This window comes from Aspergillus tanneri (assembly GCF_003426965.1).
Source record: "Aspergillus tanneri strain NIH1004 chromosome Unknown AapTan_2_pilon_pilon_pilon, whole genome shotgun sequence".
Classification (NCBI taxonomy): Eukaryota; Fungi; Ascomycota; class Eurotiomycetes; order Eurotiales; family Aspergillaceae; genus Aspergillus; species Aspergillus tanneri.
Genome location: NW_022984629.1, coordinates 3,179,413 through 3,204,272, shown reverse-complemented (window position 1 = coordinate 3,204,272; position 24,860 = coordinate 3,179,413). Strand labels below are relative to the sequence as shown.

Here is a 24,860-nt window from a genome sequence, read left to right as displayed (position 1 = left end):
GGCTGAGCATACTTTCCTGAGTTTTCTGTTGAGATTTAACACTGAGCAGAGAAAAACTGTATTAGAGTGTATAGAATAGGCACTTTAGGACTCCGTTCTAGCGTTATTCCAAGGTAGTAGTAGGCTGGTCGAGTGGGCGTCTTAGAACTTCAACCAGGGAGATATGGAGAATGAAATAGGCAGTACCTGCCCATAAATTATAATAAGACCGGTATCGAATCTTATCCTTTAAGAGTTGTATAGGTTCTAGAATAGGTCCGTAGCCCTTTATATCTGTTTCATTCTACTATCTGCAAGTGTGCTATAACATGTCTATTATAGAACCCTGCAAGAGTTGTGCCGTAAATGAATGGACGTGTAGGGACTGCAATCAATGCAGGACCCGTCGTTGAATCTTCTTTTTAATGTGTGGCAATGCAGTGGGGATGGGTACCTACTGGGCTGCGATATTAGCTAATTTCCTACATGTTCTTTTTTAACACCAGTCGACCAGTCTGAGAGCTGGACATTGTGGTACTCACTAATCAAAAAGTCCAGGCCCTAAGATCTACTCTCAAACTTCGTATAGGAAGATACAACTGAGATTAGCTTCGTATAGATACTCCGATTCAGCTCCATGCGGTCGTCTGCAACACCGTCTCGGGCCACGAGCTCAACTCGTAAGGGGCTGTGACCTGTGATCTTGATTTGGAACCCAATGATGAGATCAGATCAATACCCGCTCATGTTATCCCTTCTCTGCCATCTCCTGCAACACCGTTTCTGCCGCCCTGGTTGCCTCGATACCCGCCGGCGCACCGCAGAAGATCGTTGAATGCAAGGTAGCCTCTCTAATCTCCAATTCACTTAGTCCATTGTTCATGGCCCCTCTGATATGTACCGCTAGCTCCGGTGTGCGGTTCAGTGCCATTAATAGCCCTATATCTAATAGGGTGCTCTCCTTACGGGTTAGTCCTGGTCGGTTACAGAGATTTCCCCAGGCCCACTCAGTCACCATCTCTTGCATTGGACTGGAGAAGGCACTCGAGCTATTGGCTAAGGTACGATCAACATGTTCATCACCGAGAACCGCCCTGCGGGTGCGAAGACCCTTTTGATAGATAGAGTTTTGAGATTTAGCAGACCGGCCTGGTTTGCGTGGTACGCCAGTCTCCCGTACATGGTTTAGTTCTAGACTGTGTTGGATTATCAGCGATAGATATGGAAACTAGGTGCATGGAGTTCCGACCCCATCCGATTCATAAGAAAGCCCAAGAATATTGGACAGGACATTCTTGAATGGCCGAATTATTGCGCCTTGGCGTCCCGCTGTGGCATACGGCGGTAATACCAGTCTTGACATTACAAAGGCATTGATATGTCTTTTTTCTTTCCTCTTTTATTTTTTTGTGCTTGTGTGCAAAAAAAAGGGGGGGGTTAAAGGAACGTCTCTGTACTACCATTGATGACTCGCTCTGGATTTCTAGGTTGCGATGGCGATGACACTTCCACTTCCGAACCTACGGGCAACGAAGGTCTCCAATTGTCGTGGGTATCGGGACTGCGGGTATGCAGGGGTTCGTACGTCTGAATTCGCACCAGGCCTGTTTTCCGGCTTGTATACATGCGTACTCTGTAGGGGCAGTCGGTCCCACTGTGACAAACTGTGAAGTACTTCTCGGAATTGGCCTTCTCCACCCGAAACGAGGTGCGAAGTTTGAGGGCATGGCGAACGAGGGCATCGCGGTCATCTTTCATGGAGTCGAATTGCATCCCAACCTGCTAGTCATCCGCAGGGCTAGCCATTCTGATGGAGATTGGACGGATTGGGTATCAAGAAAAGAGGAGATGGGTCAAAGGCGACTGACTGTCCATGGCTTGAGATGGCTCCAGATTCGGGTTCAAGTTCCCCATTAAGATTCCGGCCGGATTGCGCCTCCCGAGCAGCCCAGCCTGATTGGCCCTATTCCCTATCTTCCACAGCGTTCGTTCAAGCAGATCAAACTTATGAATGAATTGAATTTGGTTGACTAACTGTTTATTCCTTTCATAATAACTCCGCACCTCTGTTTAGTTATGTCCTTTCCACAGCTAAATTACAGGCAATTTAGAGGGTATTTTTCAGTCCCAGATTACAAATGCATTATTGTGAATGTTGATTCTAAGGTACTATCTCGGTAAAATATTAACGCCACCGACCGCCGAATAATAAGAATAATAATAGTAATATTGATTATTATTATTTTTTAACCCACATTTCTTTATCTACACCACCACTTCCCCATGAAGAAACAATCTCCATGACTTGGAACGCCCGTTGATGCAAAACAGCCGGTCCCTTACCTGAAGTAGTTAGCTTGTTGTCTCTGCTTTGACTGCGTACTTTACCATCATTAATATTCTTGTAAGAGAAATAAACTCAACTTACCCACAGTGATAACCTCTTTGGCTGTCGATCCTCCGCTAATGTTCATCTTCCCATTGCCAAGGACAATAGTACACAAGGGGCAGATCAAGTCCATGGTCGCGACCGACTACCAGCCGACCGCCTACTTCCATTCCAGTATGGCGCGTTGCCACATCGGTTCCTGATGCATAGCACGTCTAGTCGAAGGTTTCCAGGAGAATGGGTTGCTCTATGCTGGAAATAACTTCATGCTGAATGGTGGCAAGAATACTGCGCGACACTGGCGCGCTTCATATCTTGGCATCTCTGGAATGCTGTGGCGACATTCCTTTCCAGGGATGGGCTTTTCCCTCTCGTCAATCGACCTTCCCTGCATGATCCACTGAGACATGTGGTCTCACAATGAGGCCCTGGATAGAACAAGTGCCCATTAGGGATCGCTTGGCTGCAGTTGCCAGTATTTCCCCATCAAGCGGACCTAGAGCTTAGAATAGAGCCATTCCGCTCTTCGACATATTTATGGTTGGGATAGTGTTTGGACAGACTACGCGCCCCGTTATGCTATTCCCGAGCCACATTATTGTTCTAGGTATGGAAACTAGACTCCGTACCGACAATGTCATTCAAGTCACTTCGAGATGAGAGGTACCTAGTAGTCCAGCCCTCTCCATTCCATACTGCGGCGGAACAACCGCACAAGGAGACAAGGAGATATCCCAAGGGTATATTAGGAGTCAACGTTCTCCATCTGATCGACCGCCACTTCGTTGGTATAGTCAGTTTGACAGCCTCGACCCTAGTCTTGGGAGCTATTTTCCAGTTCTCGAGGACCTCGTTAGTACGCCAACAGTTGATTTAGATCCCACTGGACCAACTCCATTTTATTACCATGACAATCTTCGCCAAACTGTCATCATTCGTTAGCTTCGTGATATTTACCTGTCTGGCCTTGTCCTCTATCTGCTCCTCGCAGCCCATCCCTTCCACTCCGCAGTCGCGGCCTCCGCGATCTCCAACTCCGGTATGCACCCCCCTTCATAGAATCAGCAAACAATCCACGAACTAACTACCGGATATTCAATAGGGACAAATCCCTGGTAGTAGCGATATATTCTTCGACGCCCTGTCGGCATTCGGCCTTGGAAACCTGGCGAAGCTCAACCACTGGAAGACCTGGACGGATCCAGATTCCATCGACGACAGTCACAGCTCAACGCCCACCAAGACCGCACATGGCAACATGTCATCCGGGTTCTCCACCGATGTCACCAAGGAAGAACGCACTGAAGATTCTGAACGTCCTAAAGACCCGTTAGACTTCATGAGCTTGGTGTTCCGGGTTCTGTCGGATCGGTTCCGAGAAGCGAGCGATAGCAGTGATGAACATACTCTGACTTAAGTGGAGCTACTTCGCTGTTTGAGGGGAATGATTGATGGTTTTTGTCTTGTGCCCTTTACTTGCTCGAGCCGGTTATGGCCTTTCGGCTTTGATATCCTTAAAAGCACCAATCAGTGGTGTTCATGAATGACTATGACAAAATAGTAGCGATCGTTAAACTCAAATACCAGTTAGTAACAATTCAATAGTCATTCATGATCCCACCGGAGCGCAAAGTATCCCGTATTTCTATCGTAAATCCGAGAAATATTGGCAAGAGAGCGAATAGTATGTAGTCCATGCTATCTCCGTCAGATAAGGCGAAAGTGTGGGTGGCAAAGTATAGAGGAACGGAAGACGAAGAATAAATCCGAACATCCAGTCATACATCTACATAGTCTTTTTCCCGTTATAAGTGGCTAGTAGTTTTCGATTATTGTTGTGCTGTGCAAATTAATATCCAGGACAGCCGTTTGAAAAAATATCCTACGTGGGTACCTTGAGAGCACGATGGTTTCTCTTGTAGGACGAAGAGTGGGCCATACAGGCTATGGGATGATGAGTTCGTCTTTCTTTCTCTCCCTTTCCTGAATTCACGTCTATGATTAGGAATGGTGGACTCATGTTGAGATATTAACCATATTTAGGAATGACCTGGGTCCCTCAACCTCCCCCAAAAGAGGAGTGTTTCAAAACCTTGAACAAAGCCCTCGAGCTAGGCGCAAATTTCTGGAACGGAGGCGAACTCTACGGCACTCCACAATACAATTCCCTGCATATTCTCAATAAGTACTTCACCTTGTACCCGGAAAAAGCAAGCCAAGTCGTCCTCAGTATTAAGGGCGGGTTGAGGCCCGGTCTGCTTGATGCGGATGGCTCGGAGGCAAATATCCGTCGCAGCGTGGATGAGTGTCTGCGGGTGTTGGATGGGAAGAAGACGATTGATATCTTTGAATGCGCGCGACAGGATCCCAACACCACTGTGGAACACACGGTGACGGTGTTGGCGAAGCTGGTGAAGGAGGGTAAAATTGGGGGGATTGGACTGAGCGAGGTTGACGCGGAGACAATTCGACGGGCGTAAGTTCTACAGTTCATGTCTTCTGGAGGATTATATACTGGTCCTACCGGGATTTTTGGCACTAGCGTGGCTGGCTGATACGAAGTTTGTAGTCACAAGGTCCATCCGATCGCCGCTGTCGAGGTCGAGCTGTCTCTATGGGATATTTCTATTCTCCAGAACGACGTTGCCAAAGTATGTGCGGAGCTTAATATCCCCGTCGTGGGGTATTCGCCTCTGGGTCGAGGCGTGCTGGTGGGTGCCTTCACCAAGGTATCCGAGATCCCCGAGGGCGATTTGCGGAGGCATTTGCCTAAGTTTCAGGACGCGGCAATGCAGCAGAACATTAAACTCGTCAATGAAGTGAACAAGCTGGCCACTCGGAAAGGAGTCGCCCCAGCCCAGATCGCATTGGCTTGGGTTCTCAGTTTGAGTGGCCGACCGGGAATGCCCACCTTTATCCCGATTCCCGGCGGCACGACAGTTGACAAGGTTACACAGAACATGCAAGGAGTTCCTCGCCTCTCCGACGCAGAGTTGGCTGAGATCGATGCCATCCTGAAACAACACGAAGTTGTTGGGAATCGGTACTGAACATATTACGTGTAGTATGTAGGATACAGGCAAAGAGTGCTGTTGATTCCAATTGACGTAATTTCATTGTTTAATCTTCATCTAATATCCGTAGATACTGTTGCTGTCAGCGTGTTGTTCACTTTCGACAATAGGCTGTGGAACAGAAGTGAAAATTAAATCGATCAGATCAAGTGTAGAAGGGTCAACATGCAATCTCACAGAATGAAGGAGACTGTCAGGATTGCAGAATTCTTGATTCATTCATCATTGGATATTCGAACAAGGTAGAAGAAGAGAAGGGTGGGAAATAGGGGGGCTATTTACCATGTATATAGAGCTGAGAGTGTCCCGAATTGGACAAAGAATGTAAGCATCGTTAGTACACTATCAGACGCGACAATTTTGGCAGTTAAACGCCATCTAGAAGGAATCATAGAGCGACGATATGTGCGTGTAACCGCTGAGGGCCGGGGAAAAGGAGGAGGAAAGAATCAATTTGGATTTTGTGCGCTTTTTTCCGGCCGCAACAGCCCCATCACGTGCCGCCCATATACTCGAGCTGCGCCCAGCCTCATCTCATCTCCATCTGGATGCCCCTACCGCATCACTGTCCTGCCCGCTGCCCGCCGCCTTGGATATTCACTGTCTCTGTGGACTTTCGTCGACTCCTTCCCCTTCTCCCTTTCTCCAATGGCTGAATCCCCCGGCTCTCCCCTCTCCTCCATTGCCTCTGACGAAATGTCGGATCGCGAGGATGGAAAGCAGGGCTTATCGCCCCCAGTGTCGAACATGCCTCCTTCTAAACGTCGCCGGACAGGCATCGCATCCTGGGATCGCAATACTCCGGTTTCGACATCGTTTCAGGATGAGATACCCCCGGCCTCCCCTTCGTCCTCAATATCTTCTGACACATCTGGCGACATCCCCAACTCTCCCACAACCTGGGCCCTCATCGGCGGCAGTCAGGACGACGACTACAGCGGCCAAGGTAATGACCAGGTGACCGTATGTCGATGGGAAGGATGCGATGCCGGGGATCTGGGAAACATGGATGATCTGGTCCAGCATATTCATAATGATCATATCGGCAGCCGACAGAAGAAGTACTCCTGCGAGTGGTCCGATTGCAGTCGAAAGGGACAAACGCATGCCAGCGGCTACGCACTGCGCGCCCACATGAGGAGTCACACCAGAGAAAAGCCTTTCTACTGTGCGCTACCGGGTGAGTTTTGGCCTCTGGTCTTTTTCTCGGAATGTCACCTCTCATACGAGAACGGCCCATTTACCTTTCAGCGGTGGCACAACTAACTTGTCCGAATCTCGTCACAGAATGCGACCGAAGTTTCACTCGATCAGATGCTCTTGCAAAACATATGAGAACCGTTCACGAGACCGAAGCGCTCCGCCCGTCTGATCCTGTCCCAAAGCATCACAATCCCCCCTTCTCCGCGGCAGGCACCCCTTCCGCGACTCCCGCCAGCAAGGTCCAGCGTATCAAATTGAAGCTGTCGCATCCACCCAAGGATGAGACAGATCGGTATAGTGAAAGTATCAACGATGAGGTAGCTGGTACGGAGGACCTCGACGAATTCGAAATTCCCGAATTTAGCCACGATCTTGGATTCGATGACCACGAGTTGGGGCTTCCGCCTATACAACTGTACCGGCTCCTTCGTCGACAGATCCATTGGGCAGAGAAGGAGGGTTTAGGTCTACGACGCGAGTGGGAAAAGATTAAACCAAAGCGGAAACAGTCCTGGTTGGAGAAGGAGGCCATCTTCGATGATGTGATTGACGCCCAGCTCCGTCTCTTTAGCGTCCTGATGGGCAGCGACAGCGTACCCGCCGCAACCTCCAACGCTCCAGAGATATCCCAAAAGCCCTCCGACACTGCCGAAAAGCAAGCAAAGCCTACCTCGGATGCGGGATCCGTTTCGCTATGAAGCGAAGCCATCTATATATCTTCTTTCCTATCTTAGAATCTCTCGATCATTTTCAACCTCTTTCTCTCTTGTTTCTTCCTCCATCGCTAACGCTTTTCGACACCTCTTCAACCAATTCTTTGTACTCTTTTTTTTTTTTTTTTTTTTTTTTTTTTTTTTTTTTTTTTTTTTTCCCTCTTCTCTCTCCAACTCATATTCATTGCGGGTGTAAATCAAGGCAAAGACCAAGTATACCCATACTTCTACTCTACGGACCAAGATATCTATCTAATCGAGTGTTACTTTCATTTTCCTGGGAGCATGCGGTTCTTTCAGTCACGGTTTGGGTTCCTCATTCAGTCTCACGAATACTGAGTCTGTTGATGTGTATTTTCGAATGAGATTCGACTCTACTACTACTTATTTTCTTTTGGAAATGAAATTCATAAAAGTTTTTAACTATACTTTCATGCGAGCTTAAAGTGGATATATCGATAAGGTTGCGACAAGAAATTCCTACAGCCCCCTTTCAGCACATGAAGCTATTCGGCTTGGGTTGATAGGAATTTCGTCTTACGCAAACACTAGTGGCCAGATTATTAAGCAAAAAACAAAAAAAGATAATTCACATGGACTTTCCGTCCTTCCATTGGTAAAAATATTTCAAAAGAATCGAAAAGCAGTCTAAAGACCATTTGCTGAAGGGACCCAGGACAACTGCCTGATCCCAAACAGAAAGCAAACTCCAGGAAGACCTTCCAGTAAGATACAGGAAATATAAATGAACACAATGTACCCCACAGGGCCCAACATCAGTAAAGGGGATCCCATGGAAGAGAAAACAAAACAGAAAGACCAAATAGCAAATAGCAATGGCCCGTCGCACCAACATAGGGAGGGGGCCAAGCCGCCGAATAACAGTAAAGTAAATGTGTAAAAAACATGGTGCAATGCCCCTCGCTCCAAAATGGGGGGAACAGAGAGCTAAATGTTAAAAGAGGAAGGAAGAAAGGACCAAAGTGTGTCATGCAAACATTCATAACAAATCCACTCATGCTCAGCACTCCTTCGTAGATCATACCAGACGCCGTCGCCATGCTTCCTAATGATGATGCATATTTACCTCGAAAATAAAGCAAGACTCCGTGGAAGTAATATAATAGCTTTTGCTGCACACAAGACATGTCCTAGTCTAGTTGCCAGTAGATGGGGGCTTGGCTGCAGTCGCATCCTTGTTAGCAGCCTTCAGTTTTCGATACATTTCTTGGAGTTTGGTTCCTCCTGCATCTTTATTCGGCCAATGATTAACCGCAACATAATGCCTGTTGCTCAAGTTAGCAACTACACTAAGTGATATCCACGATTGTTGTCAGGAAAAAAAACATGCCATAAACGAGTATCGAGGGACGGGATAGAGTTCTCTCCCCGCAATGTACGATCGATAAAATCGCCAATTTTATGAAGTAGATTCCGCAACTCCGAGGCACGCTCAATTTTATTGGCGAAATTCTCCTTGGTGACTGCCGAAACGCGTTTCAGGTCATCACGAATTGGCTTGAAGAACAAACGAGAAATGTCCTCTTTCCCAGCAGAGTATCCATTCTCACTGTTTTTGCGGCGACGAACATCTTCACTGGACGCATCTGAGTTCCTGTGGCGACTGCGTTCGCCGTCATGTACAGACCTAGGTCGTGAGTCGTGACTCGGCGTATGATGCCGCTCGACACTGTCGCGAATACCGCGGGTATTAGAACGATGTCTGGACCGGTCGAATTCACGATGCCCTTTACGAGAGATGGAGGGCGCTGGTGAGGCTGACACGCTAGCGCTTGTATTGTGACGGCCCTTTCTGTTATTACGATGATGGTTTTCGACGGCCCTTTTTGCGTTGACGCTCGCGCCATTCGTGACCTTGTCCCTTAGAACAGATAGCAAATAGTCCGCGCGGCGGACAAGGTGTACAGCTCCAGGGGATTTAGTCGACTTGTCTTCGGCGTTCATCCGTTCATTCTTCCGCTCCACACGATGCTCTTCAAGGAAAAATTTATCGCCAAGTCCAAGATCTGGGTCATCTCTGATTTGAACCCAAGCGCCATAGCCGTGGCGTGAAATACCTATACAAAGCATACCGTCTTCGCGTGCTCCCCACGAGCAGGTATAATCTGCCGCCTTGGTAGCTTCGGGGATGCGAAAGCTCTTGGGATCAGGCGCTGATGAGACAGCTTCCTTCAGTATACGCATCTCAGTTGGGCGTTCGACGATAGTATAAGCGTTTAGACGCTTAACTCCATGAAGATCGAACAAAACTGCCTTCTTTTCTTTTTTCGTCGGCATCTTACCCGCGTTCTCAAGAGCTTCCATCCTCTCGGTGTCCTCTCGAACAAGAGCAGCGGCTCTTTCGGTGATTTCACGTAGAGCGGACAAGACAGTCTCCTTATCACGGTCTAGGAGACGTGCCTCCCGGATGATATCTTCTTCGCGATTGTGGATGTCACCATAGCGTAAGAAAGCTCGAAGAAGGTGGCGGTACTCTTTCTCCACCAGTGGTCGTTTCGGATCAGACTGAGCATTCGAATCGGATTCATCGCCGCCCTCCATGCTGACTTGGGCCCTTGCTCGTCTCTTAGCTTTTCGCTCTTCTCTCGAGTCCTGTTCATCCCCAGGGGCATTGCGTTTGCGGGGCCGGTTTTGCTCGATAACTTCAGCAAGGTAGCGCTCGTCCGCTTTCTTTTTCTCCTCAGCCTTAATCTCCTCCAGCTGATCCTTGGGGATAATATCGTCCCACGTAAGATCATCGACCTTGATGTCAACGTAATCAAATGCTTTGAGGAATTCCTCACCACCATCGGCTTGGATCTCTTCTGCTTGTTCAGTCTGATGAAGTTCAGCATTTGCAAGAACTGAGTCGATGTCAAGCTGCTCCAACTTCTCTTGGTTGCCTGTCTGCTCAAACATCCTTTGACCGCGGCGCTTGAGAATGCGGGAAATATCATCCGTCGAATTCGGCTCCCCAACTGACCGAGCCATCTTGTTCTGCATTTCAGACGCTTCTTTGTCCGTGACGCCCCGTTGAATAGTAATGAATTCAAGAAGCAGCTTATTCCGAGCTCGCTCGATAACTTCTTCCTCCACTGTATCTTTAGACACAAGACGATACACACTGACAGGCTTTGTCTGTCCAATACGGTGGGCTCTGGCCATAGCTTGAAGATCAGCTTGAGGGTTCCAGTCCGAGTCGAACAGAACAACAGTGTCGGCAGTCATGAGGTTAATTCCAAGACCACCGGCTCTGGTTGAGAGGATGAAAGCAAAATCGCTACTCCCGGGAGCATTGTAGTGTTCAATGGCAAGGCGACGAGCAGCAGCAGGGATAGTTCCATCAAGACGTTGGTACGTATAGCCGCGGTATTCCATGTATTCACCAAGCAAGTCAAGCATTTTGACCATTTGGCTGAAAATCAGAACACGGTGGCCATCCCGTTTTAACTTCGCCAGAAGCTGGTCCAGAAGCATCATTTTACCGCTGCTAGTAATCATGGCCCTCAATAGGTCTTCCCGCCGGGTGCTGCCTTCCAAGATCCTTGCCTCGGCGTTGGGAAACATGAAAGGATGATTACTTGCTTTTTTCAATTCCATCATGATGTTCAAGAGCGATTGTTTGTGGCCTTTAGCACCTTCATTCAGGGCAGCGTAGTTTTTAGTCAGAATGTTCTTATAATATTCCAGCTGGATGTCAGAAAGCTCCACTCGAATGATCTTTTCAGTCTTGGGTGGCAGATCCGATTCCACCTTTGATTTAGTTCGACGTAACATGAAAGGCTGGATTGCTTTCGTCAGCTCCGCGAGTTTTTGAGAAGCGACTTCTGAGTTCAGATCCATATCGGCATCGATGTCCACAAGACCAGGATTCAGGAAATCTAGCAAAGCGGACAGCTCAGCAAGGTTGTTTTGAATCGGGGTTCCAGTTATGAGAAGGCGAGCGGGCGCCCTGAACTCTAGCAACTTCTGGTATAGTTGCGATTCACGGTTCTTCAGGCGATGCGCCTCGTCGATAGCCATGAACTGCCATTTAAATTGACTCAGGAAAGTCGAATCCTGCAATACATACTCGTAAGTTGTCAGAAGAACATTGAATTTGGGCCGCTTCGGGTTGCCATCCATCATAAGTTCATGCTCTCGCAGGACAGTGCGAGCAGCTTCATTGCCGTTGTACACAATATAATTTAAGTCAGGAGTCCAATAGTCAAACGTCTCGGCCCATGAAGGCATGGTCGACAGGGGAACAACAACAACAAAGGGCCCTTGCTGACGCCGAACGTGGCGTAGCCAATTGATGAAGGCAACGGTCTGTACAGTTTTACCCAGACCCATCTCGTCGGCAAGGACGACATTGCGATTTTTCACCCAATTGAAAGCCATAAAGTTGACACCCTTCACCTGAAACTCCTTCAACTCCCCATTTTCTAAGAAGCTTGGCGTGCCTTTGACGGTCTCAAAAGGTTTTCGCGTGGCAGGGTTTGATTCGGTCTTGTCCGAAAAAGGTGGCCGGGAGGAACGATCTAGAAACCGGTCTATCTCGTGCTGAGCAATCCTACTAACGAGCTCTTCGCTCTCCCATGTGCAAGAGTCGTACAAGAGGCGCTTCCATTTCACATAGTATTCAGTCTCCTCTTCACCATCTCGCATACCGATCACTCGTTCGACTTTTTTATAATCTTCAATGGCATCTACATCTCTCTCGCGGTCAAGATTCCATTTCTCTCTGTCCTCTGGGGCAACATCTTCATCCTGCTTCAAACGAATGTCTTCGTACACGGCCCTTCGAATGTAGTTGTCAAGGCGACGAATACTGCGACAATTGGCGAGAGATTCAGTGGTTTCCCATGTCGCATGATAGTGCGACTTGCCTTGCCATTTAATATAATATTCGAAGTCATGACGACCGATATTGGGGTTTGTCAAGTTTGCACCATCTGTAAGGCGATGGTTGAGCACGATATCAACGGCCGGGCGGTCATCCTCCACAGTGTTAACCCAGTAGCTCTGTTCTAGGTCATCGGGATCATCCTCAAACATAGAGTCATCATCGTCCTCGTTATAGTTCGAGACCCTGGAGGCGTTTCTAGTGGAGAAGCGAATTTCGGCGTGGGAAGGTTCATTTGATGCTATCTGCAGTAGTCGCCGGCGCTTCGCTTTACTCGCGCGTGCGCGACTACCGCCATATTCATCGCTATCTGACTCTTCAGAGAATGACGAACGTGTTGCGGAACGTGAGGGACGCTTGGAAGAGTGTTGCGGGGCCACAGGGCGCCGACGCCTAGCACGGGGAGCCACGGCGTCAGAATCAGAGTCGGAAACGGATTGGGCAACCTGTCGCGTCGTGCGAGCCCGACCGCTTCGTCTTAGCCCGTATAAATCGGGATTCTGCCTGATGTAGTCCGATTCATTGACTGACGGTGACTTCCGTTTCGTGCCTCGATTCATTCCAGGCGATGAAGAATTTTCACCGCTGGAGGGGTTGCTATCTTTGTCGCTGTTCTCCACTGGAACATTATCCCTGTCGGCCTCAGCATCTAGAAAACCAGCATCGTATGACTCGTCCGCGGCATCTCCGTCGGGGGAGGAATCGGGAGCAACGTGGTTCATCGACGGATCGGGGGACTGGCTCTCATCGTCACTAGCTGCAAGCTCATCCCTGATACTCACGGCATTGGAGATAGGAGAAGCCGAAACCCCATTGGTGAAGGCCATTGTCGCCATCGAAGGTTCGGTAGATGGGATCACCATGCCAGCAGCTATTGATGGGGATAGATATCAGCATTGAAGCTCAGGACAAGGTCGGGGGCGGATGGAAGATGCATTAGAGGCTAGATCGACTGTATGCGACCAAGACCCCGGTCAATAGAAGCTTGACCATCAGGGAAAGAGGGTAGGAGATGGGGTATGATGGATAAGGATGGTGTAGATGGAAGATTTGATGAAACGCGACTAAGACGTTCAGCGGGAGAATGACAGAACATAAGAGAACATTATACACAAAATCCGAGTCTAGAAAGGAGATACGTCCTGACTTTGACCAAAATGTATGCAAAAAAGCCTCCATACGGTCTCTGTAGAGGAATCCTTGTGTTCTTCGGTGGGTCGAGACCGTTGGAATAGCACCCCAGACGACAGGGCTACGACACGTCTGAGAAGACTAAGAAAGCAGGAAAAAAAACTTACAATCCATAGCTTGGTGACCCCGAGAGAGGGAAATATGAGGAAATTAATGGTGGACACGACAAAGGAAAAGGCGGGGGGAGGGGCACGATGAGGGTGGAGAGGAATAGAGAAACGATGGAAGGAATATGATGGGAGAGTAGGAAGAGAGTTGTACGTCGGCTGGAGGTGAGCGAGTCGCCGGCCATGCATGCCTTTGCGGCCTGAGCCTTCAGGCGGCTACAGGGCACTATGCTATATATGGTTTAGCGCCCCAACAAGGGAGGCTCCCATAGGCTCAACACCTCGCCCCCTCACGTGGCCGTCGGGCCTGCAGAATCATTGTTCCGGTCAGATTCTAGCAGGCCAATCAGCGCGCAGAGAAATAATGAACGGTGGTGTGGTGCCTGAGGCACTACCCACAATGCGGCGACATAGTTTTCCATCACTCTGGAACCCCTCTTCTACGCATCGTTTCTCTTGTTCGCGGTCTGGTGGCACCCTGTTTACGCGGTTCTCAGACGTCTCCTACTTTTGGCTTGTCCTACGATTGCAATACCATCTTCTGTGTCCGGTAAAGTTCTTGTACTAACACTTATTCTGGCATTTTAGCTCATTCACTTTGACATAGACATTGTTTTCTCGTTCCCTCTGCGGGTCGATTCAGGTTGAACAGACATCATGTCTGACAAGCTTACACGGTAGGATTCAGATTCCCAGTCTGTGAAGTCTATGTGGCAATAATTATAGATACTAACCTGATTCTTTTTTCTTCTCTAGTATTGCCATTGTCAATAGCGACAAAGTGAGTTCACAATACCCCGCAACAAAGAAGGCACCCTTCCTATTTGCTCACACATCTCCTATTTTTCCATAATAGTGCAAGCCCAAGGTAAGAAATTTTCTCCCTAGATTACCTTTATACTCTGTCCCACATAAGTACTCACCTCCTCCAGAAATGTCGCCAAGAATGTAAGAAGTCTTGCCCCGTTGTGCGTACGGGTAAGCTCTGTATCGAAGTCACCCCGGAATCCAAGATCGCCTTCATTTCCGAGCGCCTTTGTATCGGTTGTGGTATCTGTCCAAAAAAATGCCCGTTCGGTGCGATCAATATCATCAACTTGCCGACCAACCTGGAAACTCAGGTCACCCACCGTTATTCCGCCAATAGCTTCAAACTCCACCGTCTTCCTATGCCCCGTCCCGGACAGGTCCTCGGTCTTGTTGGAACCAACGGTATCGGCAAAAGTACCGCTTTGAAGATTCTCAGCGGCAAGCTGAAACCCAATCTTGGACGCTATGATAACCCCCCAGACTGGGAGGAAATCCTGAAGTACTTCCGTGGTTCGGAATTGCAGAGTATGTTTGTATCCGGCGTTACTTCCAAGGCAGCGGGTGCTAACGCATGTAGACTACTTCACCAAGATTTTGGAAGACAATCTGAAGGCTGTTGTGAAGCCTCAGTATGTCGATCAGATTCCGAGGGCCGTGAAAGGCCCGGTTAAGAACGTTCACGAGTTGATCAAAGCTCGTGCTCAGTTGGACAATATGGAGCACATCCTGGAAACTCTTGGTACGTGATACTCTTGGCACTTTCTCGATTTCATTTAGTAATTTCTTTCAGAACTCAAGCAGGTTCGCAATCGTGACATTGATCATCTCTCCGGAGGAGAGCTTCAGCGATTCGCTATCGGTTTGGTCTGTGTCCAAAAGGCTGATGTGTAAGGAGAGCTCGACCATTGGTTTCCCGTGCAGAGGCTAACGAAGATACAGCTACATGTTTGATGAGCCGTCTTCCTATCTTGATGTCAAGCAGCGTTTAGCCGCCGCCCGCACCATTCGAGAGCTTCTGCGAGCCGACGACTACGTCATTGTTGTTGAGCACGACTTGGCTGTGCTTGACTATCTTTCTGATTTTGTCTGCGTGCTTTATGGAAAACCCGCAGTCTATGGTGTGGTTACTCTGCCTTCCTCTGTTCGCGAAGGTATCAATATCTTTTTGGATGGCCACATTCCGACCGAGAACCTTCGATTCAGAGATGAGTCTCTCACTTTCCGTCTTTCCGAGGCTGGCGATGATTTCATTGCCGATAAGGGCCGTGCTTTCAGCTACCCCAGCATGGAGAAGACCCTGGGAAATTTCCACTTGAAAATCGATGCCGGCAGATTTACTGATTCCGAAATCGTCGTCATGATGGGAGAAAACGGAACTGGCAAGACCACTTTCTGTAAAATGCTTGCTGGTGCTGAGAAACCCGACAACAACGTCTCGATCCCTCGCATGAACATCAGCATGAAGCCTCAGAAGATCACTCCTAAGTTCCAGGGTACTGTTCGCCAGTTGTTCTTCAAGCGTATCAAGGCTGCTTTCCTGTCTCCTCAATTCCAGACTGATGTCTACAAGCCGCTTCGGATTGACGATTTCATTGACCAGGAGGTTCAGAACCTGTCTGGTGGTGAATTGCAGCGTGTTGCAATTGTCTTGGCCCTGGGTATCCCTGCCGATATCTACTTGATTGACGAACCTAGCGCGTATCTTGACTCCGAGCAACGTATTATTGCTGCGAGGGTCATCAAGCGTTTCATTATGCACACCAAGAAGACTGCTTTTATTGTGGAGCACGATTTTATCATGTCCACCTATCTGGCCGACCGAGTTATTGTTTTTGATGGCAAGCCATCTGTTGATGCCCACGCCAACACCCCCGAATCCTTGGTCACAGGCTGCAACACTTTCTTGAGGAACTTGGATGTTACCTTCCGTCGGGATCCCAACAGCTACCGTCCTCGTATCAACAAGTACGACAGTCAGATGGACCAGGAACAGAAATTGAGTGGCAATTATGTAAGTTCACACCCTGATCAGCACGACCCTCCCCATATCCAATATGCGATGGCTGACCATGCTAACGTTTGCACTCACTAGTTCTTCTTGGAGGACGAGAGTTGAGAAAGCTGTCCCTAGAAAGCATAACCGCGATCATCACAGGCGCGATGATCGCGACTCTGACCGCCGACAAAACAGACGTCGCGGGGAGTGGAGATACCTTCGATTAGGGGCGTTTTTCGGCGTTACCAAGGCTTCGGCTCAACATGGGCGACCACGTCGCCGAGGTGTGTGCCTCACTGGTGATATGGACGGTGCGTCAGAGGACGAGGAAGATGACGAGGACGACTCTTCTGACTAGAGGCAGTGGTCTAACCTGCATTCCAGTCCACGATTTACATGCAGATGTTGTCACATCATATCACCTCCTCTTGCGCCCGTGCCTACAGCTTTGTTAGTTGTCTCCATAATGGGGGGTAGAAGACCCTGATCCGTAAGGGTTTTTGCTTGGGTTATGGTTCCTGGTTGGCGCGATCAAGCTGGAGTTGTGTCTGTCAAAAGTTTCAAAGATGTTATGATATAAATGGTCGCATCGACCAGCGTGTTAAGGGATTAGTCAAGATACTGAAATTGGGTTAGCTAGATGTCCACTGTGTATAAACACCTATGTGCGCGGTATGTGCTAGTCGATTGAACATGAGTTTGTCTTATTCTACTATCGAATGCTTCCCCTAGTCCCCTACCCGCTTTATTTCAATGCCGTTCTTTTCTCGTACAAGACATTTTTATATTTAGTCGAATATTAGCCAGCCGCAATACTGCCCCATTGGGAAAGAATTCATGCAAATCGAACTCAGTTCTTCATGAATATAACGATAAACAAGAGAAAGGAGGAAACTGTTTAAATCTGTCATCCCTCTTACCGGTCAATTTTAATGTAGAAAAACTTCAAAGTAGACTACCTAAGGTTTGGCATGCAGCCGACATATATATCCATGAGATGGAATCAACCATTGACAATCGACTCAATCACTAGACTTTGGATTCTATTCTCAGTATGATAATTCAAGTGCATCAAATATGGAAGAGATCATACATGCTTGAGAGTATGGTGAAACAGAGAAAGATACCCTTTCGTGTACATAGGGGTACTATCAACAACTTATCTGGATGGGACGATGGCAATAGTAGTGTAGGACGATATGAATTTGTGGGCATAAAAATAAAAGGAAGAGAAACAACGAACTCATTTGGAAAGTGACCTAGCATTTTTATTTTATTTTTTAATCTCTTCCCACTGCTTACAATTCAAATTAACTCGTAGATAGCTTCATCCCTCCATCAATCTATACGCTTAGTCCTCTTCAATCTCTCCTTCTTCGCTACCAGAATGTACAGCCTTCTCTTCTTTCTTCGTTTCATCTACGGCCGGAGTACGCTCGTGGCGGTCCCTCTCTCGTCTTGCTCCGTGGCTGCGCTCTCGCTCACGACTGTCGCGTCGATGTCGCTTAGTAGAACGACTAGTGACACTTTCTGCATCGCTATCCCGTCTACGCCGGCGATCGTTGCTGATTGTGCTTCGTGTGTCGGCACCGTAATCAAGTTCATCTCGACTGCCACGTGGATCTCCACGGGCGCGATAGAGTCTCTCGCGTTCATCTTCCCGCTCACGGCGGTCACGGCCATAATGGCTGAGGGAGCGGGAGCTTCGTTCCCGTTCCCGTTCCCGATCCCACTCGCGGTCGCGTTCATGGTAACGATCCCTATCACGGTCTCTCTCCCTATCACGCTCCTCCCGCCTTTCTCGAACGGGCGAAAGCCCGCTGGCTTTGCGGTAGGATCGCTCTCGGTCTGCCTGGGCTTTGCGGCGATCCGCTTCGTAGGCGTCGGGTTCGGGGGTGCGGCTATGCCGACTGGAAGCCCCTCTTCTTTCGCCTCTGTAGGATACTCCGCTACGGTAATCACGGTCGCTGCGATCGTGGTCTCGACGGCTTCCACGATCCTTGTCACGCGAGTCGCGGTCTCGCTCAATATCCTCTTCTTTCTCTTTCAGACGGCGTACAAACTTGTCGAAGGCCGCCTGACGAATTTCATCAGATTCGATAGCTTTGTACTCCTCAAACTTCTCCAGCCTGGGCCGCACTTGATCCCAGGTATCAGCAGTCCGCACAGGAGGATCCAGACGCTTGATCCGGGAGCGCAAAGCATCAATAGCGCGCCGCTGATGGCGATCCGCCGCATGCTTCTCTTCCTCGTTTCTACGAATAGCTTTGTCCTGAATGCGCTTGAATAGCAGTTGGAGAATCTCGGGGTCCAGGTTGGCAGTTCGGCGATCGCCAAGTACAGCGGCGTTGAACTCCTCAAAAGTAGTCTTGGGCGTCACTTCGTAGCGTTTGTCCTAGAACAATGATATTAGAGAGAGCGGGAGAGGATACTACCGGATATCACTTACATCAAGAACGTCCAAAACATCATTTCGTGGTCCTCGAAGGGTTCTTTCCTCTTCCTCGACCATGTCCCAGAAGAGGTCCAAGGGAGACGATCCAGAGTTCCCAAGAATCCCTTGGTAACGGGGATCCTCATGAATTATTGGATAGATGCTATTCCATTTGCTGCCGGCCTTGATTTTGCCCTGTGTTCGTAGCTCTTTCAACAATTCAAGAAATTGCTCACGAGCATGGCGTTCCTTTCTTGCCTTGGCCGCTTTTTGCTGCTGACGCGCATCATTGAATTCTCGCTCAAGCGATTTGATATGGTTCTCGAATGCAGTCAGGATATCGGACTTGCTCAAGGTCTTGAACTTATCATCGTTTTGGACCTTATCGTTTGACTGAATAATGGCCTGTGCCTCAGACCAGCGCGTATATGGCTCCAGATCCAACGAGTTCAAAATGGTCACCAGTTCATCCATTGCGGCTTTGCGCCTGGCAGCTTCCTGTTCAACGTGCTCTTTCTTGAGCTCCAGGATGTACTCCTCGAAAAGCTGGCGTCTCTCGTTTTCATCGTTTGTAGACCGGAAGATGGTCTCCCCCTCAATGATTGGCCTGATAGTCTTCCAGCGACTGTAGTGTTTGATTTCAGGATGACGTTTCAGCATTGTGTTGAAATCTGCTCTGAGCTTAGCGAATCTTTCTTTCGCTCGGTCCTTTTCCTGCATGCGAACCTCGATCGCATATTTCTCAAAGGCTGCTTTGCGGTCTCTGGGATCCTTCAGAGCCCTATACTGAGGATCCTTGATGACCGTACGCATAGTCTGCTCCCAGGACCAGTCGGGTTGCACGCTGTGGCGTTTAAGCATTTTCATGAACGCACCCTCCGCCTCTTCAAACGAGCCATACTCGGGCTCCGCTTGGGCGGCGCCAGGTAATGAAGTAGCAATAAATCCGTTTGTATCAGTTGAGCCATAGCCACCACGTCGGTCACCGTATCCCCGGTCGTAGTCATCGCGCTCACGCTGCGGTGTATACGACGTCATTGAGCTCACGCCTCCCGCAACGAATGTTGGGGCCCTATATGTGTGAGTTAATAATAGAACGAAAGAAACTTCCTATAATGATAGGGATGGTAGACATACGCTGCTGGGGGAGGCTGGGATGTTTGGGCCTGTCCCAAAGCATCTTTGTAAACATCTGGCATCTCCCAAGTGCTTTGCTTGGACTCTGTGTGGTACCAATATTTCCGTCCGCTTTCTGTCGTATATTCCTTCCATGGTTGATTCGACAGAGCTCGCTAGACATCAAAGAGAAGAGATTAGCATAGCTAGGCAAGAAACAGGTGGGACGGTACCAACCTCCACGGGTGTCATCAGCTCGAGAGGCTTAGCCCATTGCGTGGCCTTAGTCTGGACATTGTAGTAGTATGGCCTTCCATCGGCATTGCGAGCCTCCTGCCAGATAGAAGGCACTGCCGCAGGACCATTCATCGGATTCATGCTGGGGGTGTAGGGGAGAAATACTGCTGCTTCTCCGATGGCACGAGTCCAGTCGAAAATGTAGCGGCCAAAGGAAGCTTTTAGATGCACTAACATGTTTGTCATGTTTGCATGTGCCCCAAATGTCAAACACCATGCACCATCTCCACTAGCCTCACTCTCCCGGGGACACGTACTATAAGTACTGCATTTGTTCTGATATTTTCGTTGGCTTGTTGTGTGCTACCTTCCTGCCAGTCCGTGGCAGAGAAGCATGCGGTTATTATCCCCATGATGCCAAGTTTCGATGTACCGGGGGAGTTCTTACGACATGCCGTTTTAGATACATTCGTCCCGCATGCTCCAGGTACAGATTTGGAGGCGGGGCTGACCTCCGCCTTGGAAGGAGGAGCTGAGGATCTATCTTCTGTTCTGTCCTTGATCCCACAACGTTCTCTTCTATTCTTTGGTAGGTGTAAACTTCATGCCCGAATTGACCTTTGTCTCTTACTCATATATAGAGTGTTATAGATGAGTTCTGCACCGTTCGCGTGGTCCTACGACTCTCCAATTGCTCTCAGTCCAGCTTGAAACACCATCTCCAAAACCTCGAAGTTAGACTTGATGCCTTTGCTATTGATCCTGCGGAGACTGTCGCCGAGAACCCAACACCCACTAGAGATCTAGTCTTTTCAGGGGTTGTCAATTCGGAAGAGGAACCGCTGGTCGTGGTGAATGAATTCGAGGGGGATACGGGCTCTGGTAATCATGTATACGTGATTTGGAGCGTCGAAACGTTTCTCAGTACGATGACTTGCCCCTAGGTTTACCGTGGCACCTTACCGTGGCACCTTACTGATCTTTTTCAGAGCGTCCTCGCATACGTATTCAGCACCCGTCGTTTCTCTTTATTGCATCGGCCACCCTTAACCCATCAGAGGCCCGACAGGGAGAATCTCGTGAAGATGATTACCTCCCATCCCTCGTCCCGGCGTCAACCAATATTCTACAGCCTTTGTCGACTGATAAAGCGTTCCCCCAAAGAGATCCTTTCCTTCCCGCCTCAAGGCTCTTGCGTGTCGTACCCGCGAAATACAGCGAAGATCCTATATACAATGTTGAACAGGAATCAGGTCATCCTATTCGAGTCGTTCCTGCGGCTAGCGCACGGATACGATGCTCTCGATTAAACTCATATTCTGGATGGCCGACGACCATTGCGAGCCTCGATTTCGAGGTGACCCCGTTCCTAAGTTGTGATGTTGTGTTGGACAAGGCAGATCTTCAAATATCAGATGGAACAATAGAAAAACTCTCAGATATGGAAGAGCTCCTTCCGCCCGTGAGGTGTCGCCCACGGGATGATATCACTTTGATATACAAATTGACACCACAATATGGATCGGATCATAATCCTTTAACAACCGCAATAATGAGTTTTTTGGACATATCCTTAGAGGCAACGGTTAAGTTGTCTGAAGATTGTAACCCGCGGATACTGATGCGATGGCGGACGAATGTTGATTTTTCTACGGCTCTTAATCCGACCTTTGGAGGCCCGAGCCAAGCTTTACAACGAAACAACCGTCCTGCAAGTCTCCTTTCTATGACACCAAACCAAACCAAAACAACAGCTGGGGCACCTCCTCCCAGTAGAAATTCTCTTAGGGAGAAAGCATATTCAGCCTCGGGTCTAGGAGTGATGATTTCGTTTTCCGGCCCTCCCAGCGTGGAAGTTGGTAAACCTTTTTCATGGGATATTTTCATTGTGAACCGTTCGACAATTCCTCGGAAGTTCGCTATGGTTGCCATTCCACGGAGGAAGCGGGCCGATTCAAGGGGACATGTAGCTCGGTCCTCCTCTTCGTCAATTTCCCACCGCAAGGAGGACAAAGTGGCGGAAGCAGTGATCGATGACAATATTGTCCATGCAATGCAGAAAAGTGTAGCAGGGCAAGAAGTCGAACTAGTTAGCTTAAGCACAGATGTTCGGGTTGGGTAAGTTGCTTTCAGCCCCTCACCAGTCCTGTTCTTTTCTAAATTGCGAATCTCTAGTCCGCTTCTCCCCGGAACATGTTTCGCGACAGAATTGAAACTACTCCCCTTGGCGGTTGGCTCTCTTCATATGGAGGCCGTGCGTCTTGTGGACCTGAATACGAATGAAACGACAGACATCAGGGACCTGCCCGATATCCTTGCATTCGATAGAAGAGACACATCTTGTAATGGTGTGGAATAACTGGTGTAATTTTCCTTATACATAGACCTCTGAGCTATGGTCGTTACTTGAGACGAACGATGAGACACACGATAGGAATTTTAAATCAAGAAATGATGGATGGAATCGCATGAAATGAATGTTGTGCTACCGGCAATCTATATCCAGGGAGCATATGCAGGACCGATATATATCAATATCAATATTATTAGTATCAAATGGACCCTACATTAATTTGGAACGATGTGGACTGCTTAAAGCGGCAACAGGGTCCGCTCCAGGCGGCGGGTGGACTAAGCGGGCAGCTGATCGTGCGTAGTTTGGCGATCATTAATTCCCAAGTCTTCCCCGTCTGAACATCCTAGAGATTCTCCATCCGAAACGCCCTTCCCCGCAAACTGTCCAGGACAAGGTAGTCTGGTTTGTTCTCTGCTTGTTTCTGCAAAGAGGATTTACCAATTGACTTCCTTGTTTTTAGTCCCTTTATTCCCCTTATTATTCTTACGGGTCCAGCGTCAGGGGTTTGCTGTGGTATCTTGGTCTCCTTTTTGTACTCTCTTTTGCGTCATACTTTGTTCGACACCGCCGGGCGGGAACTTTCACCCTCGATCCTTTTACCTTTAATATATCTACCAGTGGTTTGATCCAAATCGACTACACTATGCTCTCCGCGACACGTCGAAGAATCCTGGATGGACTCAACAGGAGGTACATCTACGGTCGCTTGGTATGTGGTCGAATCTTGGTGCGCTGATTTCTGCCTTGAGTTCATTTCTGTTTCTCCTATTTTAAAGATATGGGCTACGCCCCTATTCCTATATTCAAATGGGATGCTTTTACTGATATTATGTCCTATGGGAATACTCTCTTGTGTAGCCTCTCCTTCATACAATAGTCTTTCTCATTGAAATGGCGGCGGTTCTGCGGCTGGCTGCGAAATTCAACTCCTACTATGCGGAAAAGCCGGGTAAGTCTGTGTTCGCCCCCAAGTGCTCTGAACGACCACTAACATAATTAGTACTGACTACTATGGTCACCAATGCGGTAAACCCACTAATTCTACAATGTTGCAGCTTTGAAAATGAAGGATCAATTGACGGTGGATGTATTCTATAGATTCTTGGCGGAATCGCGGACACCGTTGCACAGCTCATTACGGCCTTCAAGTCCCGACCTACACGCGCGCGGACCGATGGTGGTGATTTAATTTCCATTGAGATACATGATCTTGACAAGGAAAAACCACCTGCTCTTGGGGAGTTGGGTCACGCGAGGCATTTGCCGCCGCCCTTTGATTTTGAGCGCTTAACTCGCTTCATGTCGTACGGCTTTTTTATGGCGCCCATTCAGTTCAAATGGTTCGGTTTCTTGTCCAGAGCCTTCCCACTTACCAAGAAAAATCCGACCATTCCGGCTTTGAAGCGGGTTGCTTTCGACCAATTCATCTTCGCTCCTTTTGGTACGGATCCCACCTGCGGTGGACTGAGTTTAGTGATTGACAACCTGCATCTAGGTCTGGTGTGCTTTTTTACATTCATGACGATCGCCGAGGGTGGTGGAAAAAGAGCCTTGACGCGCAAATTCCAAGACGTCTACTTGCCGACCTTGAAAGCCAACTTCGTCCTGTGGCCTGCAGTGCAGATCCTGAACTTCCGTATTGTCCCAATGCAGTTCCAGATTGTGAGTTCCACTCTGTTGGTTTTAGCAAACATTTTTAGACCAAGGGCTAATGGTTTTTCCTATTCGGTATTTACTGTAGCCCGTTGTGTCCACTGTTGGCATCGCCTGGACCGCTTACTTGTCCTTGACCAACTCTTCCGAGGAGGAGTAATTCAAGACAAACGAATGTCCTCTGTTCTTGATTCTTCTCTTTGGTATCTATTATTCCCCTTTTTTGTTCGTTACTTGCGTGATTTCATTCTTACGTGGCATTGGAAAAGAGCATTGGGGAATTCGCTTCGAAATCTAATGGATGGTGTACAGGTCTTCTTTGCCGGCGATGTGTTTCAACAGGCGTTCACTGCAGTTTGTCACTTTAAGGAAGGAACCAAAAAAGCAAACAAAAAAAAGAGTATCATTACATGAGTGTACCATACGATAGAATATCCGGAAGTCCTCCACCAACCCCGTAGGCATCAGACAAGCCAAGCGCAACCCACACAGAATCCGGAGCGGTAGTTTATAAATCCATGAACTTGAATTGCCTGCCACAGTCGCGGAAGTGGCCTGCGAGATCCGAGGCTATCGAGAACTGACACCCCCCAAGAGCTTTCTCTGCCCCGGGTGCTTCCGTCATCGATCACAGTGACTGACATCAAGTCCCGCATCAGCCCGATGCGTCAGCAAATCTCTCACCGAAGCCCCACTGGCGCAACACAACAAATG

At 48.6% G+C, this 24,860-nt stretch overlaps 9 protein-coding genes across 9 annotated transcripts; 6 read left to right on the top strand and 3 right to left on the bottom strand.

Annotated features, from left to right (window-relative positions):
* Window positions 1-727: 727 nt before the first annotated feature.
* ATNIH1004_001024 (uncharacterized protein) lies at window positions 728-1,737 on the bottom strand (the record flags this gene model as incomplete). The annotated part of the gene is made up of 3 exons (XM_033565724.1): window positions 728-1,170; window positions 1,504-1,583; window positions 1,655-1,737. 3 exons carry the CDS (start codon window positions 1,735-1,737, stop codon window positions 728-730), a joined length of 606 nt encoding a protein of 201 aa, XP_033431481.1.
* A 1,538-nt stretch (window positions 1,738-3,275) lies between these two features.
* On the top strand, window positions 3,276-3,785 carry ATNIH1004_001023 (uncharacterized protein; the record flags this gene model as incomplete). Its single annotated transcript, XM_033565723.1, has 2 exons — window positions 3,276-3,407; window positions 3,471-3,785. The coding sequence occupies 2 exons, from the start codon at window positions 3,276-3,278 to the stop codon at window positions 3,783-3,785; spliced, it is 447 nt and encodes a 148-aa protein (XP_033431480.1).
* Window positions 3,786-4,413: 628 nt separating this feature from the next.
* On the top strand, window positions 4,414-5,418 carry PLR1_1 (aldo/keto reductase family protein; the record flags this gene model as incomplete). Its single annotated transcript, XM_033565722.1, has 2 exons — window positions 4,414-4,844; window positions 4,938-5,418. 2 exons carry the CDS (start codon window positions 4,414-4,416, stop codon window positions 5,416-5,418), a joined length of 912 nt encoding a protein of 303 aa, XP_033431479.1.
* A 672-nt stretch (window positions 5,419-6,090) lies between these two features.
* ATNIH1004_001021 (C2H2-type zinc finger protein) lies at window positions 6,091-7,343 on the top strand (the record flags this gene model as incomplete). Its single annotated transcript, XM_033565721.1, has 2 exons — window positions 6,091-6,622; window positions 6,730-7,343. 2 exons carry the CDS (start codon window positions 6,091-6,093, stop codon window positions 7,341-7,343), a joined length of 1,146 nt encoding a protein of 381 aa, XP_033431478.1.
* Window positions 7,344-8,514: 1,171 nt separating this feature from the next.
* ATNIH1004_001020 (chromatin-remodeling ATPase CHD1) lies at window positions 8,515-13,073 on the bottom strand (the record flags this gene model as incomplete). The annotated part of the gene is made up of 2 exons (XM_033565720.1): window positions 8,515-8,644; window positions 8,731-13,073. The coding sequence occupies 2 exons, from the start codon at window positions 13,071-13,073 to the stop codon at window positions 8,515-8,517; spliced, it is 4,473 nt and encodes a 1,490-aa protein (XP_033431477.1).
* A 1,128-nt stretch (window positions 13,074-14,201) lies between these two features.
* On the top strand, window positions 14,202-16,470 carry RLI1 (ATP-binding cassette domain-containing protein; the record flags this gene model as incomplete). The annotated part of the gene is made up of 8 exons (XM_033565719.1): window positions 14,202-14,221; window positions 14,301-14,325; window positions 14,401-14,412; window positions 14,477-14,879; window positions 14,932-15,093; window positions 15,145-15,241; window positions 15,294-16,365; window positions 16,447-16,470. The coding sequence occupies 8 exons, from the start codon at window positions 14,202-14,204 to the stop codon at window positions 16,468-16,470; spliced, it is 1,815 nt and encodes a 604-aa protein (XP_033431476.1).
* Window positions 16,471-17,701: 1,231 nt separating this feature from the next.
* On the bottom strand, window positions 17,702-20,383 carry ATNIH1004_001018 (snoRNA-splicing protein PRP40; the record flags this gene model as incomplete). Its single annotated transcript, XM_033565718.1, has 4 exons — window positions 17,702-18,745; window positions 18,800-19,856; window positions 19,922-20,076; window positions 20,138-20,383. The coding sequence occupies 4 exons, from the start codon at window positions 20,381-20,383 to the stop codon at window positions 17,702-17,704; spliced, it is 2,502 nt and encodes an 833-aa protein (XP_033431475.1).
* A 168-nt stretch (window positions 20,384-20,551) lies between these two features.
* On the top strand, window positions 20,552-22,496 carry ATNIH1004_001017 (TRAPP trafficking subunit Trs65 domain-containing protein; the record flags this gene model as incomplete). Its single annotated transcript, XM_033565717.1, has 4 exons — window positions 20,552-20,726; window positions 20,789-21,061; window positions 21,127-22,255; window positions 22,313-22,496. The coding sequence occupies 4 exons, from the start codon at window positions 20,552-20,554 to the stop codon at window positions 22,494-22,496; spliced, it is 1,761 nt and encodes a 586-aa protein (XP_033431474.1).
* Window positions 22,497-23,384: 888 nt separating this feature from the next.
* ATNIH1004_001016 (Mpv17/PMP22 family protein) lies at window positions 23,385-24,306 on the top strand (the record flags this gene model as incomplete). The annotated part of the gene is made up of 4 exons (XM_033565716.1): window positions 23,385-23,442; window positions 23,494-23,519; window positions 23,592-24,155; window positions 24,235-24,306. 4 exons carry the CDS (start codon window positions 23,385-23,387, stop codon window positions 24,304-24,306), a joined length of 720 nt encoding a protein of 239 aa, XP_033431473.1.
* Window positions 24,307-24,860: the final 554 nt, after the last annotated feature.